Source organism: Nicotiana sylvestris, chromosome 11 (assembly GCF_000393655.2).
Source record: "Nicotiana sylvestris chromosome 11, ASM39365v2, whole genome shotgun sequence".
Classification (NCBI taxonomy): domain Eukaryota; kingdom Viridiplantae; phylum Streptophyta; class Magnoliopsida; order Solanales; family Solanaceae; genus Nicotiana; species Nicotiana sylvestris.
Genome location: NC_091067.1, coordinates 74,759,355 through 74,777,773, shown reverse-complemented (window position 1 = coordinate 74,777,773; position 18,419 = coordinate 74,759,355). Strand labels below are relative to the sequence as shown.

Genomic DNA, 18,419 nt, shown 5'->3' with positions numbered 1-18,419 from the left:
GTGATGTTGTGGTGATGAATCTTGCTAATATAATATTCATATATTTTACTTTCATTTTCTTTTTTCCTTTTCCAACTTTTTGCAGGCCTCCAAGTATATATAAATTCATATAAGCTTGTGATATTAATTAGTAAGAAAGTGCAGAAAGATTCTTCTATGTTCATATTCTATTTTCTTTTCTCTTTTTTGAGACATGGAATATCTTTTTCTACATTGTATTGTCTTTATAAATGTTCATAGAAATTTATTTCATTCATTGTTCGTAGAACATTTTACTATGTAGAGCAACAGTACCTTCTGTAGAGGATTTAACCAAATCTCACAACGGTTCTCTTCTCTTGTATTGATGGAATTATATGCTTTGAGTTCATCTAAAGGTTCGTCATATAATAAAGCCGGCAATGAATTACAAGAGAGAGAAAGAGAAATTAATATTTTCCTGAAAAGTTCTGAGGGAAAAGGGCTATAGAATGTGAAAGCAACAATTTAGTTTTAGAAGGGATGTATTACTACTTTCATACCTTTATGAGCATAAAGCTCTCATGTTTAAGAAATTGACGTAATAATTTTTCTGCTTTAAGGATTTTTGGGAATTAAAAAAAGTTTATTTTGTTAAGCGTTTTTCAATTTTGAATGATCTATTTAGGAGTTATAAGGTGCGTGAATAAACTTTGAACTGTGATATTGTGAGTTTTGAAACTCGAAAAATTATTTATATTTGTATATAATGCATGAAAATTATATCTCTTCTATCTTTAACTTTACTTTTTTTTAAAAATCTCTTCTATCTCAATTAAGTTTATAACTAACATTTTTGGTATATTTACTATCTTCTTTTATAACCGCGCGAAGCGCGGACAACTTAACTAGTATTAATATAAAACAGGGGAAAAGGAAGGTGATGTGGCTTTCTCATATAGTAGAATTCCCACTTATCTTTTTTTTTTTCTTCTTCTTCTTTTTTTTTTGCCTTTTTTGTTTATTTATTTTACATTTTAAAAGTTTATAAGTGTCTGAAAATGCATTAAAAGGCGCGGCTTTACAAAACAACCGTTTTGATACCTTTTAGCTTCTAAAAAATGGTTGACCTTTCATTCACCAAAAAACAGTTCATTTTTTAGAATTATTAATATGTTTCCTTGGTCCGAGAACGTCTAGGTACGCAAAGCACTCTGACCAAATTTTGTGACAATGAAGGAGAATGGAAGAGGAAGATAGGTGTTGATGGATCTTCTGAGTACCATACTTTTACATATTGTATTTTTTTTCTCCTACCGGTTTCTTATTGTTCACTTGACTTGATGATTTCTATGAGTATTTCTTCAATCAAATTTATTTCGAACTGCATCTTTTTTCTCATGCTATTTAAATCTCATTAAATTTCTCCTATAAATTTTATAGAGAAAATTAATACTACCCCAAGAAATTGATTTTACCAACAGAATTTGCCGCTGATGATTTTAGCTTGGAAATATTAGCGAAGACTTAGCCGATTAGTGATGAAATTAGGCATTTAGCGACAAAATTCCTATTTACTTTGGAATTACGTAGTTTTGTGATACAAATTAATGTTCTATCACTAATCTCATTTTTTTTATAGTGACGGAAGGGAGAGGTTGATGAAAAATGCAAAACAATTAAAGAAGCAGCAAACCATTAGAAGCACAGTACTCCCCCTTCCACTGCTATCACCGAGATATAGTCGTCTTAAGTCTAGGTTCCTTTCATGAAAGATTAAAATTTGAATGAGAAAAATAAAGTAGGGTTTTTAGCACTACTTATTTTCAATTGAAGTATCTGCTTTTTCCAAATATTTCTTAGATTGAATTAAGATGTCCTAATATGTTTCAAATGAATAACTATAATATTGCATAATATTATAAGTTTTGATGTATTAGACATATGCATTATAATTTGGTTGTAATCTTCTGTTATTAGAAAACTATTTCATAAATTAACTCACATTTTTATAGATCGCGCAATACGCGAATAACTTTACTAGTACTATATAATTACTAGAATAATAATTATACCAATTATAATTACTTGGTGCCTTTCAAACATACCCTAATGACACCGCAATTGGTTTGGAGAAAGGGCAAAAAAAAAAAAAAATGGGAACGCGAAGGGCAAAATGACCCGAAATTACTAGAATGTCCTACTAGGAGCTAGGGTTTGTTACCTCCTTATAAATAGAAGAGGAGGCCACAGTTTCATCGTGAAAGCGGCGAAAGTCGAGAGATAAAGAGTGAGCCATCGGTGAAATTTGAGCAAGGATGAGGGCCAAGGTCTGTTATCTCATTCCAAATCCTAGATAATGCATCTTCTTAACTCGACATTTCATGTTTCTGTTTCGTGAATCTAAAATGTTTTCGAATATATGTCGTGTTTGAATTCATGTTTTAGTTTAAACTAGCAATTGATATATGATACTAATGTTCTGCATTTGTGTTGTTGTGATGGATTAAATTGTCTATTGCTTTCGTTGATTCCGTTATATACCTTAATTTTAAACAGGATACTTATTACTTGTCCTACTTCTAACCCATCGTACTTTCCTTGAGCCACTTTTGAACTCATTATTTGATTCTGTGTCCCCTTGAAAGAAACTCTATGATTTCTCTTTCTTTTTCTTTATAAGGCGGTCAATGGAATCATGAATCTAATCCTACGCACAGAGAATCATTACCTCACTTAGATATTATGTTTAGCATGCTAATATATAAGAAACAGGATTATGCCATCCTCACCAACTTCATGTCATAGAAAACCATATATCTGGGAATTCCTGCACTATGCTATATATGTATTCATATAGCTGAACCCATCATGTTTGGAATGGAGACATAGTTGTTGTTAGCTATATATGCCAGGAGAAAAAAAGATTGTTAACTTCAGCGAGTTTTAATTTGGAAAACACTGCTTTTTTATTTCTCTACAGCTTGCTGATTCTAATTGGAGCCCTGGAAGGCCCTCTTCAGTGTCTTCTCTTTTTTATTTGCTCTGCAGTGTTACAACTGTTATGTTTGCTTCAGATTTTTACTGCATCAAATGACACTATGGGCAGTTGGAATGGTAGAAGGCTTTTTCTAGTCTACCTGAGTATGATATGAGATGCACTTATGGTGTTGTAGATTGCAATTGGAAGAGGAATAAAATTAGACCGACTATTCAAATTAGTGCTCTTTAATAGACTTTGTGTTTTAGCAACATTACCATGGCATGTATATGGTCGGCCAGTGTTATCTTCAGTTTTGAGATTTCTTCTTGTTCTTTTGTAATGTTGTCACTCTAAATTCCCTTATCTGTGCACCCAAGTGTGTGGGCTAGTGGTCAATCATGCGGGGGCAAAAACATTAGGTGCCTTGGTGGATAATGGTACTCGGTACCGGTCTTGTTGGAGTGGGAGGTAGTAGGTACCTCAGGGAATTAGTTGAGGTGCGTAAGCTGCCTTGACACGACGGTAATAAAAAAGTTCTCTTTTGTGTGATGGACTATCTGTCATGAACATGTATTTGTTTAGACAGACTACTATTTGATGTGTGCTGTGCCTTTTGGGATCTGTTGGGGTAAGAAACATTCTGAAGTCCTGGTTTTGCCATAAAGGAAGTATTTGATGGGCTTTACATGGGAAAAAGGGAAAGAATGTACTGGTTTAGTGTGAGGCCCTGGAATGGAGTAGAGAATGTCTGGATTCAGAAGTTGTATTGAGAATGTAGCCAAAGAGATTAAGAGGAAAGCTGAGACAATGGGTTTTCTTTAGCCTCTTCAGATAACAATTAAGTTTACCAAAAGGGAGTTTGCTAAGATTTTTGTTCTCTCTCATCACTGTAACTGCAGCAGCCTCTAATGTTTTCTTTTTTAAATGCAGTGGAAGAAGAAGCGTATGAGGAGACTGAAGAGGAAGCGCAGAAAGATGAGACAGAGATCTAAGTAGAGCAGGGTTCTAGATGCCTAGGATGCTTTCTTGGGTGAATCTGCCTTTTCCTCTTGCTGTCTATCTCTGTGGCAGCTCCAGAGAATGGTGATTGTCTGTTGTTTGAAGCTGCATTAATTAATCTACTATGTTCTATGAAGGAGCTTAGTTTAGTTCTTCTATTACTTGTAAGGATGTTGATTTGTGTTTTTGGGGCAACTTGCTAGTTTTGTCCACCTAAGATATATGGGAGATTATCCTGAACGTATTCTCTATTAATCTGACTTTCTTGAGAGGATTCCTGTTTGCCTGGGTTGCATCTCATTTGATTATAGTTTGTCTGAATGTTATGCTTCGAGTGATGTTCTTGAGATGAACTGCCATCTGTTTCTGGTGCGAGTTGCTAGGGTTAAACATGAGTCGAAGCCTCAAGATGCATGTTTCTGGTGCGAGTTGCTAGGGTTAAACATGAGTCGAAGCCTCAAGATGCATGGCAGAAGTGAAACACTGGCAGGAACTGAGTCTAGCTCGTGCTTGCTTGGTGTTCAAGAATACGAAAGCATGAAAAAGGTATAGAGGCTTTGGATCAAGTCTCCACAAGAAACTACTACTGAATGCTGAAACCATATAGCAGGTCATCATGAAAATAGTTAAAACCAGTGTACACACCACTTAAATGTGCTTTCAACTGAAATAACTGTCATTGCATTTTTACAGGAACAAATAAGAAGTATAGTAATGTTGAGTAGAACTTCCAAATGCCAAGATGAAAAGAAAAATTAAACAAATACATGTCGGTTCATTATGCTGAGTTGTTGCAAGTTTTTAGCCGGAAATCAATGCATGCTTTAAGAGGATTACATGGTGTAAATGAATATGAATATGAAGACCGGAGAAGAGGGGGAAATCCCATCCACAAGCTGGTGTTAGATACCACCTAGTGGAAGGTGAGAAGCGGCCAACTATGGTAAGTGTCATGGGCGCGTTTTTGGTCATTCAAAACTCACACCCGTGCGACTTATTTTCAGCAAGTTTGGCTTAAACGAAATTTTGGCAGCAATTCAATAAGAACACAAGCATATACGGGAAAAATCCCAACCTTTGCATTAATGTGGAAAATATACAAAGGACCCCTCACTTTGCTATGAACATAGTCCGCTCACAGCCCACTTTTGACGAAGAACACAAGTCGTTCTTTGCCAACACTAAGACCTGCCCAAGCCCAGCGTTAGCCCCTTTTTAAAACACTTGAAACCCTCACGTTTCACTCTTGTTTCCCACTTGTAATTTCACACGAAATTACCCACACACACTTCTGCCTACGTCACAAAGGCCCTATTTATAAAATATAGGCAGCCCTTAGACTTGACAGCACATGACACTTGTCGTCTACAGCTTTTGCCACTTGTCGGGCTAAGACAAATCTGTTCCTAACATGTAGTTGACATCCCCAACTACTTAGGACACAATATACACGAAATGGGGTCATGATACAAGCATAATCAGATCATGGGACAAAAGGAGTTATGACAAGGTAACCGCCAACTACTTTCCATGTGCATTGCATGTGCCATCTTCACTTGGCCAGCTAATTCACGCCCAAGGCTGGCATTGCGCCCAGCCTTGGCTCATCTTGACATTGCTCCGCGCCAATGCCTTGCCCGCAATCCGCTGCCTATGATTTTGCCGCACATGCCTGACGCCGCTGCCGCCCGCACACTGCCTTGGCCGAGTTTCTGCCTTGCCCATGTCAACCTTCATTTCCCTCGTGCCATTGCTTGTATTTTCCTTCACATAGCTTTGCCTTAGCTATTGAAAGTCTTTTCCATCATCCCGCATTTCTGTCTTGCCTTAGCTTAGCCCGTACTTAGCTGCCACAACCCAAATTGTCGTGCCACTGATTTTGGCGCGCATGCCGTGCCATGCCGCCCTAACATTGCCCACGCAGCTTTGTCAAGCATTTGCCAAGCGCGCCTTGCCTGTCCTAAGGCTTTGGCCAATACTTGCCTACAACAGCCCTCAATGACAATGTCTTGTCCGTCATCCGCATGATCGTTTTGCCCACACATAGGCCAATGACAAGGCCATCACGCCCAAATCCTTGCCACGCCCGATGACAAAGAGTCAGGCCCTAACAAACCACCCGCACCCTTTGAAATCGACGTCCTCGTCGAGCCAACTCAATGAAGCAGCCCCAAGGGGTTGTTGACATACACCGCCCCTGATGCTCCATTCCCATCTGCCACAATGGCATTCGCCTCCGCCACTTGTTCCTGTTTTTCTGCAGCCAGCATAGCGTTCACCCTAGCCTGCACCAGACAGTCCTTCTTCAAGTGCGGTCCCCCACAAGTAAAGCAGCCTTTGAACTTGCCGCTCCTATCTTTGCCGTTGTGAATCTCCTGTCTCACATTCTTGGCAAATCCCTCATCTTCGGCAGCTTGGCCCTTCCCACTTTTCTTCCATTCCTTAGCTGTTTCTTTCTTCCTGCCAGCCTTTGAATGCGAAGTTTCAGCAGGGTCATCACCTATGTTCAGGTCAGCCAACGCATCTGCCGCAACAATGGCAGTAGAGAGGCTTTGAACATTCTACCTTCTCAACTCCAATTGCGCCCAGCCCTTCAATCCACTCATGAAGTAATGCAGCTTATCTTCCTCTGTCATATTACTTACATTCAGCATCAAGGATGAAAGTTCCTTGACATACTCCGTCACCGTGCCACTTTGTTTCAAGCGACGCAGTCCATCTCGTGCAATCCATGACGAGTTAGTCGGAAGGAATTGGGATTTTAATTCCTTCTTCAACATCTCCCAAGTTTCGATCTTGGGCAGTCCAGCACTTTCCACCTCTGCCATCCGTGTACGCCACCACACTTTTGCATCATCCGTCAAATACATCGGTGTGATCGTCACCTTTTCATCATCCTGCACACGGGCAGCCTGGAAATACTGCTCCATATCCCACAAAAAATTTTCCAGTTCTTTGGCACTTCTTGCACCCCCATATGCCTTTGGCTCCGGAATCCTCAACTTTGTGCGTTCATCACTTCTAGGGACAACAGTTTGCAATTCCCTTCGAAGTTGAACCACTTCCTCGCGCAGTTCTTCCTTCTCTTGGCGTACCAAGGCCATTTCTGCCAGCGTTGTCTCATGTCTCGGTGCATAATCTGCCTCTAACCGTGCCATTCTCGCAAGAACAGAAGAATCGCCATTAACTTCGAGAGCCTATCCAACGAGTGCTTCCAACTGCTCTATCCTTTGACGCAGTTCCGCATTTGTGCCACCAGCCATGTTCTCAAATAGCCCAACGAAATCTGCCATCGATCGTTTTGCCACTGCCACGAACCTGCCTGGCTCTGATACCAGTTGTCACGGGGGCATTTTTAGTCAGTCAAAACTCACACCCGCGTGGCAGTCAAGTCGCACACTTGACTCAGCCTTCCCCAAACACTTAGCCAATTTTCAGCAAGTTTGGCTTAAATGAAATTTTGGCAGCAATTCAATAAGAACACAAGTATATACGGGAAAATTCCCAACCTTTGCATTAATGTGGAAAATATACAAAGGACCCCTCACTTTGCTATGAACACAGTCTGCTCACAACCCACTTTTGACGAAGAACACAAGTCGTTCTTTGCCAACACTAAGACCTGCCCAAGCCCAGCCTTAGCCCCTTTTTGAAACACTTGAAACCCTCACGTTTCACTCTTTTTTCCCACTTGTAATTTCACACGAAATTACCCATACACACTTCTGCCTAAGTCACAAAGGCCCTATTTATAATATATAGGCAGCCCTTAGACTTGACAGCACATGACACTTATCGTCTACAGCTTTTGCCACTTGTCGGGCTAAGACAAATCTGTTCCTAACATGTAGTTGACATCCCCAACTACTTAGGACACAATATACACGAAATGGGGTCATGATACAAGCATAATCAGATCATGGGACAAAAGGAGTTATGACAAGGTAACCGCCAACTGCTTTCCATGTGCATTGCATGTGCCATCTTCACTTAGCCAGCTGATTCACGTGCAAGGCTGGCATTGCGCCCAGCCTTGGCTCATCTTGACATTGTTCCGTGCCAATGCCTTGCCCGCAATCCGCTGCCTATGATTTTGCCGCACCTGCCCGACGCCGCTGCCGCCCGCATACTGCCTTGGCCGAGTTTCTGCCTTGCCCATGTCAACCTTCATTTCCCTCGTGCCATTGCTTGTATTTTCCTTCACATAACTTTGCCTTAGCTATTGAAAGCCTTTTCCATCATCCCGCATTTCTGTCTTGCCTTAGCTTAGCCCGTACTTAGCTGCCACAACCCAAATTGTCGTGCCACTGACTTTGGCGCGCATGTCGTGCCATGCCGCCCTAACATTGCCCACGCAGCTTTGTCAAGCATTTGCCAAGCGCGCCTTGCTTGTCCCAAGGCCTTGGCCAATACTTGCCTACAACATCCCTCAATAACAATGTCTTGTCTGTCATCCGCATGATCGTTTTGCCCGCACATAGGCCAATGACAAGGCCATCACGCCCAATTCCTTGCCACGCCCGATGACAAAGAGTCAGGCCCTAACAAACCACCCGCACCCTTTGAAATCGACGTCCTCGTCGAGCCAACTCAATGAAGCAGCCCCAAGGGGTTGTTGACATTCACCGCCCCTGATGCTCCATTCCCATCTGCCACAATGGCATTCGCCTCCGCCACTTGTTCCTGTTTTTCTGCAGCCAGCATAGCGTTCACCCTAGCCTGCACCGGACAGTCCTTCTTCAAGTGAGGTCCCCCAAAAGTAAAGCAGTCTTTGAACTTGCCGCTCCTATCTTTGCCGTTGTGAATCTCCTGTCTCACATTCTTGGCAAATCCCTCATCTTCGGCAGTTTGGCCCTTCCCACTTTTCTTCCATTCCTTAGCTGTTTCTTTCTTCCCGCCAGCCTTTGAATGCGAAGTTTCAGCAGGGTCATCACCTATGTTCAGGTCAGCCAACGCATCTGCCGCAGCAATGGCAGTAGAGAGGCTTTGAACATTCTGCCTTCTCAACTCCAATTGCGCCCAGCCCTTCAATCCACTCATGAAGTAATGCAGCTTATCTTCCTCTGTCATATTACTTACATTCAGCATCAAGGATGAAAGTTTCTTGACATACTCCGCCACCGTGCCACTTTGTTTCAAGCGACGCAGTCCATCTCGTTCAATCCATGACGAGTTAGTCGGAAGGAATTGGGATTTTAATTCCTTCTTCAGCATCTCCCAAGTTTCGATCTTGGGCAGTCCAGCACTTTCCACCTCTGTCATCCGTGTACGCCACCACACTTTTGCATCATCCGTCAAATACATTGGTGTGATCGTCACCTTTTCATCATCCTGCACACGGGCAGCCTGGAAATACTGCTCCATATCCCACAAGAAATTTTCCAGTTCTTTGGCACTTCTTGCACCCCCATAAGCCTTTGGCTCCGGAATCCTCAACTTTGTGCGTTCATCACTTCTAGGGGCAACAGTTTGCAATTCCCTTTGAAGTTGAACCACTTCCTCGCGCAGTTCTTCCTTCTCTTGGCGTACCAAGGCCATTTCTACCAGCGTTGTCTCATGTCTCGGTGCATAATCTGCCTCTAACCGTGCCATTCTCGCAAGAACAGAAGAATCGCCATTTACTTCGAGAGCCTGTCCAACAAGTGCTTCCAACTGCTCTATCCTTTGACGCAGTTCCGCATTTGTGCCACCAGCCATGTTCTCAAATAGCCCAACGAAATCTGCTGTAGACACCAGATTTTTGACCCTCCCCGAGAATTTTTACATTTTTAGCGTGAATATGTGAAATTGGGTCTAATATAGCCATTTTAACTATTTTTACTTTATTTCGTTGCAAAAATAAAAATTACAAAAAAAACATATATAAATTTTAGTTTATGTATTTCTCATAAACTTGAAAAAATACAAAATCGCACTTTATTTTTGTACTTTATATAATTTCGAAAATAACCAAAAATATAGTGCTATTAATGTTTTGTAGTCATTTTAATTGTTGAAAAAATAAAAAAATATTACTTTATATTTAATCTTTAAAAATTACAAAAAATAGTTTTATTAATATTTTGTAGCTATTTTAAATCTTGAAAAATATTTAAAAAAGATATAGTTTTGTTTAAATATTAGTCTTATTTTTGGTAGTTATTTTGCTTACATAGGACTAGTTAAGCAACGTTTTCTTATTCTCGGATCCGGGCAAAAGAATAATATTCGGGTTCAAACTACCCGATTTTAGGCCTAATTTTCGGACCTAGCCCATAATAAACGGAATCCCATACACGGGGAACCCCACCACGCGTGGGGAACACAAGCCTCAAACTCCACCACGCGCGTGGCTCATTTTTCTGGACAAATGGGCATTAATACACGGACAAGGATTTTGAAAAGGGGAGGACTTTTGAGAAAATTTTGAAGAAAACGGGCACTGTGGATCTCCTTTTTTTTTTAAAAGAACCAAACAAAAACCCTACTGTAAAGACCATCGTTGTTCCCTCGTCGTCCAGCCCAACGCCATAACCTCTGTGAGACCACCTCCATCGACACCGTCCAAACACCACCTACCACCAGCTCCCTCCCAATGCCTGAACCCGACCACCGTCAAGCAGCAGAGCTGCTGCATCGTCACTAACCACGTCCGCCATTGCCGCTCGCTGCAAGCTCCAGCTCCACCCAAACCGACTTGCTGCTGCATCGCCATAACCAGCCCCAACTCCATCGTCTTCCTCACCGTCAAATCCACCAGCTTCCTCGACCCTACTGTCACTCATCGGCGAACATCGTCGGACAACCCCGACTGTAGCTGCTTCACTATTTCAGTCCAACGAGCAGCTGTTGCTGCGTGCCAAACAGCTGTGGTTGCGTTTCTAAGCAGCTGTTGCTGCGCGTCTTAGCCTTCGTCGTCACGGACCACCGTCCACTGCCCCTCGACCATTGCCCAGACGAGACCCCCACTCCCCCACGTCGAAAACACTACCACCAAACGGGCTCGCTACCAGCTCCCTCCATCGCCCAAATAACCCACTGCCCGTCAAGGTCGTAGAGAGAGAAGGTGAGCGTCGAGGTCGTTGACAATCTTGGTTCGAGTTTTCGTTTTCGTTGAGGTCGTCGTTGTTCGTCGAGGTCCGTTACGATGAGGACAAAGAAAGGTCCGTTCCTATCACTCTCTTTTATTGATCCATTGATATATTACACGATTCCATGAGTTTCAGAATCTACTATGGTCCTAATGTTGGTCATTGATTGTATTTTGTTTAAGTTGGGTTTTAATGGTTGAACCATGTGTTGAATGCTTTATTTAGCATATTTCAAAAAAGAAAAGAAACAAAAACATTGCAAGTTTGAGGTCCAGTTTTATTCTCTCTTTGTTCTGTTCTTGCATGATTACATTTTTAGCCGGAGTGATACTTGAATCTCAAATGAATACGTGATATTGCTTTAGTCTTAAAATTTCCATCTTTTGATTCTCTGTTTCGGGATTTTCCCTTAGCATGCCTCTAAATTTCTATGATTGAATGACGTAGCGTGAATTTAGTTTGTGTATGAATTATGAAACTGTTAGTTCTCATGAACGAATGAGCCTTGATCGTTATTTTTATTAATTATTTTCGGTCGTTATGAACATTCGTAGCTTACTTTAGGCATGTATACAAATCACCATCGTGACTAGGGGTATGGTTCCCATGACATGGTTACAATGCCTAAAATTCGGGGGTACATTTTATGTGACCCGATTATAATGACTTTAAGATCTTAGTGAATAAATTAGGATTTTTTAGAGGCGAATAAAGTAGATAATCATAGTTGTTTTTAGGTTTGCCTTAAATAAAACTGAGACGAGCCTCGACATACAAAAATGCACAAGCTGCGGGGCCCTCCAAACGTGTCTATTAAAATACTTAGAATTCGGGATAGGCCGTTTAGCGAAATTCCACGGCCTTACCCAAAATAATAATGCGCTAGTTGCTTTAGGCGCGCCTTTAATAATATTATCTCCTTAAGCTCGGGTGCACATTTATGTGACCCAAATCCAAGTCTCAACGAAATCGAAATGTGTCTCTAATCACGGGTACATTGATTGTGACGTGGTCTGAGATGCATTTCCATGACGTTGCAAATCCTTTTAATAATGAATGAGACGAGCCCCGACAAACAAAAGGCATAAGCCGCGGGGCCCTCTAAATATGTATATTAAAAATACTTAGAATTCGGGACATGCCGTTTAGCAAATTTTACGGCCTTCCCCAAAATAACAATACGTTAGTTGCCTTAGGCGCGTCTTAATAATTTATTTTTCTTAATTCGGGTGCACATTTATGTGACCCAAATCCAAATCTCAACCGAGTCGAGATATGTCAATAACCACGGGTGCATTGATGTAACGTGGTTCGAGATATATTTTCACGACGTTGCAATTCTCGTAAAAAATAATAATAAAAGCGGTCAAGAGTTTAAAACTTGCACATAGGTTTAACATGTATAAAATCAGATAATCAAGCCAAATATAACAGTTGAGCGACCGTGCTAGAACCACGGAACTCGGGAATGCCTAACACCTTCTCCCGGGTTAACAGAATTCCTTATCCGGATTTCTGGTACGCAGACTGTAATATAGAGTCATTCTTTTCCTCGATTCAGGATTAAAATTGGTGACTTGGGACACCCTAAATCTCCCAAGTGGCGACTCTGAAATAAATAAATAAATCCCGTTTCGATTGTCCTTTAATTGGAAAAAACTCCCTTGCACCCCCGCGGGTGCGGAAAAAGGAGGTGTGACAGCTCTGGCGACTCTGCTGGGGATTAGATGACCCAGAACCACTGGTTCAAGGTTAGAAATTCGAGCTTAGATAAATTGTTATATTTGGTTTTATCTGATTTTTATATGTTTGAGCCTAATGTGCTAAATGCTGCTTTTACCGCTTTGATATTATTTGAACTGTATATAAACTGTGCCGAAACCCTTCTCTTCTTACCTCTGGGGATGTGCTTACTGGTTGAGACTCCCTATTCTGTTAGTGTCGTACCCTAAATAAAAGAGGCTCGGAAAGTTTCTAAGCCGGCTGGCCTTTTGGTTCCCGGAAAGGAGCTCCTTCCTCAACTCGAGTTGTCCGCTCGGGTACACTGTCTAGAACAAATACCCAGGTTATGAACTTAGAATAACTCAACTTCATGCCGGATCCCTATTAGGAACGTTTATTTGCATCATGTGCATTTGACTTAGGGGACTCAACACAGGGGTTGGGTCCGTCTAGGACAAGCAACCTGGAAATAATAGACCATCTTTGGCATCCTATGTGCTACGTGTTGTATTTATTCAAGGGTGAATGGGTCATTCGGCGGACCAATGATATTTGCGGACAAATGACACTCCTTATCATGCTGATCAACTTAAATAAGAAAGTTGCACATTTTTTTTTAGATAAGCATGCTATTATATTAATTAAGCACATGGGGAACATTGTGGAATTCAAGAAGCCTTGGTATTCCACATGTCCCCCAGGCTTCATTTTTGGGAAAAGGCACATGGGGAACATTTGTGGAATCCAAGAAGTCTTGGAATTCCCTATGTCCCCCATGCTTCACATGTTGGGAAAAGCGCATGGGGAACATTTGCGAAATCCAAGATGTCTTGGAAATCCTTATGTTTCCCATGCCATATTTTTGAAAATAGTAATAAATTTAAAAATAAAAATACATATAAAAAAAAGCATGAAAATTCAAAAGACTTTGTATGTTTTTCATCATTTTCCACAAAAAAAAAATCGTGAAAAAGAGGAGAAAAATAACATTTTAGAGATGTACTACTTATTTTTAGAAAAAAATCAATGTCCAAGTAGTGCTGAAACTCTGCCGAAATTTTGAAAAAAAAGAAGAAGTAATGTTTTATGTTTTTGTTAGTTTGTTATGAATGAAAAATAATAGTTTGTTTGTTTGTTATATATATATATATATAAAAGAATAGAAAATGGAAAAGGGTCTTCTCAAAAATAGTTTATTTGCCCGAACTACGCGGGTTTGATTCTCACCGGATGTGAGATACGTAGGCAACCCTCATCGGGTCCAACCCCCTTTTTGCTAAAAGGCCAAAAACAAATAAATAAATAAGAAAAAAACATGTCATAAATAAGTCGGGTGATGTCCAACCCCACCTTTTGCTAAAATAGCCAAAAACAAATAAATAATAATAAATAAATAAATAAAAAAAACATGTCCAAATTTTAATTCAGTCATAAAGAAGACGGGTGACGCTGTTTTGTCAAAATATAGCCGAACGTTCCCGAAAGGGACGCCGGAAGGCTGACTTTGCATAAACAACCACTTTTGGGTCATATTTAAGATTTGGTCCAGTTGACCCACGCAGCCTTAAAAATCTTCGTCCCCGAGACGTTGAAAGGCCGTGTTTGCAATATTGAGTTTTCTATTTTTGAAAAATGATAAAAAGAGTCATAAATAAATCAGGTGATGCTGTTTGTCATAAATAGCCGAATGTTCCCGAAAGGGACGCCGGAAGGCTGACTTTGCATAAACAGCCACCTTTTGGGTCATGTTTAGGAGTTTGGTCCAGTTGACCCGCACAGCCTTAAAAATCTTCGTCCCCGAGGCGCTGAAGGGCCGTGTTTGCAACTCCACGTTTTTTATTATAATTTGAAAAAAAAAACAAAGAGTCGGCGGTCAGGTGAATACCGTTTGAATTTTGTCATAATAAGCCGAGCCAGCTTCGGCCGCGTCTTAAACCGTTCTTGCCGAAATAGCCTTAGAGTATCTTTCAGTTGTCGAAAGGTTGTTTTCGTAAAAGAATGGACAAGTTGGTAAAGTGTCATAAAATAGTCCTCCCCGGCCTCAAAATTCATGTGAGAATTGGAAGGGGCCACATTTGCAAAAATAACCATTTGATTAAAATTAGCAAACGGACGAAGGAAGTTGGCCATTTGTTTTGAAGTTTATAAATCTTTTGACTAGAATATGCGGGTTGTTTGATTTTTCAAGTTTGTGGGTCATCTTTAAATCTTTGAAACCCAGTTTGTTTTAAAAATAAATTTTACAAAAAAATGTGTTTAGTATTGTTTATCTTTTATTGGTCCGAACTACACAAGGTCTGATTCATGCGGGGTCATGATACGTAGGCAATCTCCATAAGATTCGACCACCACAAAAAAAAAGCAAAAAAAAAAAAGAGAAAGCAAAAAGAGAACGAAATGAAAAAAAATGAAAAAAATGAAAAATGAAAAAATAGAAAAAAAAGAAGAATGAAAAAAATCGAAAAAAAGAAAGAAAAAAAAAAGATGTTGTCAATAATGAGGACTGACTGAGTCCATTCTAACCCGTTTTGTTTTTGAATCACAAAGAAAGAAAGGTGGTTGGTTTGTGGTAAGCCGGAAATACAAGATCCAAAAGCACGCTTTGCGGGGATCAGGCGTGATGACAGAAGCACTCAAATCCTATTGGGGACTTGTTGGCTAAGGTTGATGATATTGAAGTTGGTAACGGTCTGGACAATCCTGATGCGAAGCTCAGTGGCTAAAATGCCAATTTTGATAAAGAGGGAGGACGCTCCGTTCCTTGGTTAGCAAAAGAGAAGCTGGTGGTGGCTTATTTTGTTGTCATTTCTGTTGTCCAGATTATTCTTAGGGTTGTAATCCGAATATTTTCTTGTGTTAAACCTTCCTATCTTTCTATTTTGTCATATCAGTTTGTTTAAGTTTTGTCGAGGCTCTGTTAGGATTTTATTTTGGTGGTTTTGTTTGTTTTATTATTCAAACCATTTCTCCGGTAGTCTAATACAAAGCCGGTCTTTTGTTATTTCCAGTCATCTTTTTGTTTAATACTTTTATCATTTCGTTCACTGCCGATTCTAGGGACATGACATGCGCACCCAGTTTGGGCCTAATCTTAAAAGTTAATCATAAAACCCTGGGAAGGTGATCAAAGCATTCAAAGGAAATAAGAACGGTTTGGGATTATTTGAAGCCCGAATCATGTGGAACTGGGGCAAGTTAAACACAAAGAAAACCGTTAAAAGCAAGAGTCGCCAAATTGGCATGAGAGTCATTCATGATAATGAGAGTGTCGCCCAACGATGCTTTAGAAATGACAAAGGGAAAAGCAAATGTTTAACATAATTGTCAAAACCAGCACCATCGGAAGAGACTATAAATCTATTGTTTAATCGTGTTGTTTGCACTTGGCATGTTTTGAAGACTGGAATGACGAAGGCATTTTGTTCTGCTACCTAAACACTTTATCCTTCGTTAGCCCTTTGAGCCTTATTTGTTTTCTTTCATACCCCTCGTTCGGAATCAGTAGCAACGCCTAGAAGATACGAACATGGAAGATAAAAAAAAGAAAAAAAAAGAATAGCAAAACGACAAAAGAAAAATTAAAAAAGAGAAAAGAAAAGAGAAATGATAACAGAAAAAGAAAAAAAACGAAAGTCGAATGAAAAAAAAGGAGAGGAATTGGGAACTACGTTTGACCTGATTCCTCAAAGAGGATACGTAGGCGCTTCACGGCTCGGTCATAGTTTTGAAAAATGAAAAAAAATCAATTAAAATATCCCCAAGCAAGAAACTGGGGCAAAGGTTGCGTTTGTTGTAAATAAATCTAATTCCGAAGGTTGTAACTAATAACCCAAAATTAATGTATTTTTGAGCCTTTTATACCCTTTCTTTCTAACCCTATCCAAAACCCACATTACGGTCCAAAGAAAGACCTTCTGATCAGTCTTCAAAAGATGCCAAGTCAGACAAATGAAGAGTCTTACCGGCGAACATAACATTCCGTTCCGCAGCAGAAAAGCTCTAATCTCCAACAGAAAGAGTCATACCGGCAACACCCCAAATCCCTAGCTGGAGAGAGATATAAAACGAGAGAGTCTTATTGGTGAAAACCTTCACATGCACCATAAGGCGATAAAAGCTGAGAGACAAACCAAAAATGAGAGAGACTTGATAGTGAAAACCCTTCCGGCACTACAAGTCGAACAAAATTGAGAATCAGATGGGGAATTGCCAATTGAAGATCTTGAAAGATGATTGGAGGTAGAGGATAAGCCACATGTGCATGTCATGACCATTAGAGTCGGTATCTGCATTTGATAGGTTTTTATTTATAGTTTCTTTTGTTAAAGAGTCATTTTTTTCCTTTGTCTTTATTCTGTTCCTTTTTATCTTTTCCCTTTCATAGAAAAATCCCCAATAGAGTCTGTTTGGTCAGAACAAGTGTAAAATGACTTCAAAATAGGCCATCAGCTTTCCAAAATGAGATCTGACTAGTACATCCAAGTGGTATAGTCAGCAGGGAACAAACGCGAGGCCATTGTCAAAAAGATATCCCAGCAAAAGGGAATTGACAGAAGGATTGACAAGTGTCAAGAGGGATACCATTGCCTTTATCAAAAGTTATAAACCTCAAGGCCAAGGCCCATGAACAAAGCAAGGAGAGCAGTGAGCATATTTGGGAAATTCATGCTAGACTAAAAGGTCGGGGAAATACCAGTTTCCGAGCTATGTCACAAAAGAAGAGGGATATCCCCAGCAGGAAGGGATTATCCCCAGCAAATAATATCATCCCCAACAAGTTGTGGAGCGCAGAGCAAGGAAGGAGAAAGGGAAAGTCATCCCAGTAGGAGTATCACAACCAACCACCATGTTTTAAACTAACAAATTTTGTTTGATTTGAAACAGGTAAAGGAAATGGCATTGAGGCCAAAATGCACGCCGCAAGGGATATTATCAAACTGGGGCAGAAAATTTTCCTTTCATTTAGAAAATTTTCTGGAAGTCAGGTACCCATTTGAGGAAAAATAAAGATAACGCTAGTCTCAAGGGAAGTGGTCTTTAAACCAGTGTTGCCCCCAACATAATAAGTTTCAATGGAGGAAGTTGTTCCCCAGCAAAGGGATGAAACTTGAGCTCAGAAAAAGCAAGAGGCCAGCATCATTCCAACAGCCCTCGAATAGGATATGTTGGGTTCATCCGCCCTCGAATAGGATATTTTGGGTTCATCCGCCCTCGAATAGGATATTTTGGGTTCATCCGCCCTCGAATAGGATATTTTGGGTTCATCCGCCCTCGAATAGGATATTTTGGGTTCACCCGCCCTCGAATAGGATATTTTGGGTTCATCCGCCCTCAAACAGGATATGTTGGGTTCATCCGCCCTCGAACAGGATATTTTGGGTTCATCCGCCCTCAAACAGGATATTTTGGGTTCATCCGCCCTCGAACAGGATATTTTGGGTTCATCCGCCCTCGAACAGGATATTTTGGGTTCATCCGCCCTCGAACAGGATATTTTGGGTTCATCCGCCCTCGAATAGGATATTTTGGGTTCATCCGCCCTCGAATAGGATATTTTGGGTTCATCCGCCCTCGAATAGGATATTTTGGGTTCATCCGCCCTCGAATAGGATATGTTGGGTTCATCCGCCCTCAAACAGGATATGTCGGGTTCATCCTCCCTCAAATAGGATACGTCGGGTTCATCC

At 40.6% G+C, this 18,419-nt stretch overlaps 1 protein-coding gene and 1 long non-coding RNA gene across 2 annotated transcripts; one reads left to right on the top strand and one right to left on the bottom strand.

Annotated features, from left to right (window-relative positions):
- Positions 1-2,106: 2,106 nt before the first annotated feature.
- Positions 2,107-4,214, top strand: LOC104228186 (uncharacterized). Its single transcript, XR_711281.2, has 2 exons — positions 2,107-2,288; positions 3,872-4,214. It is a non-coding gene; the product is annotated as an uncharacterized lncRNA (long non-coding RNA).
- A 4,316-nt stretch (positions 4,215-8,530) lies between these two features.
- On the bottom strand, positions 8,531-9,637 carry LOC138881183 (uncharacterized). Its single transcript, XM_070161390.1, has one exon. It carries the CDS (start codon positions 9,635-9,637, stop codon positions 8,531-8,533), a length of 1,107 nt encoding a protein of 368 aa, XP_070017491.1.
- Between the last annotated feature and the right edge of the window lie 8,782 nt (positions 9,638-18,419).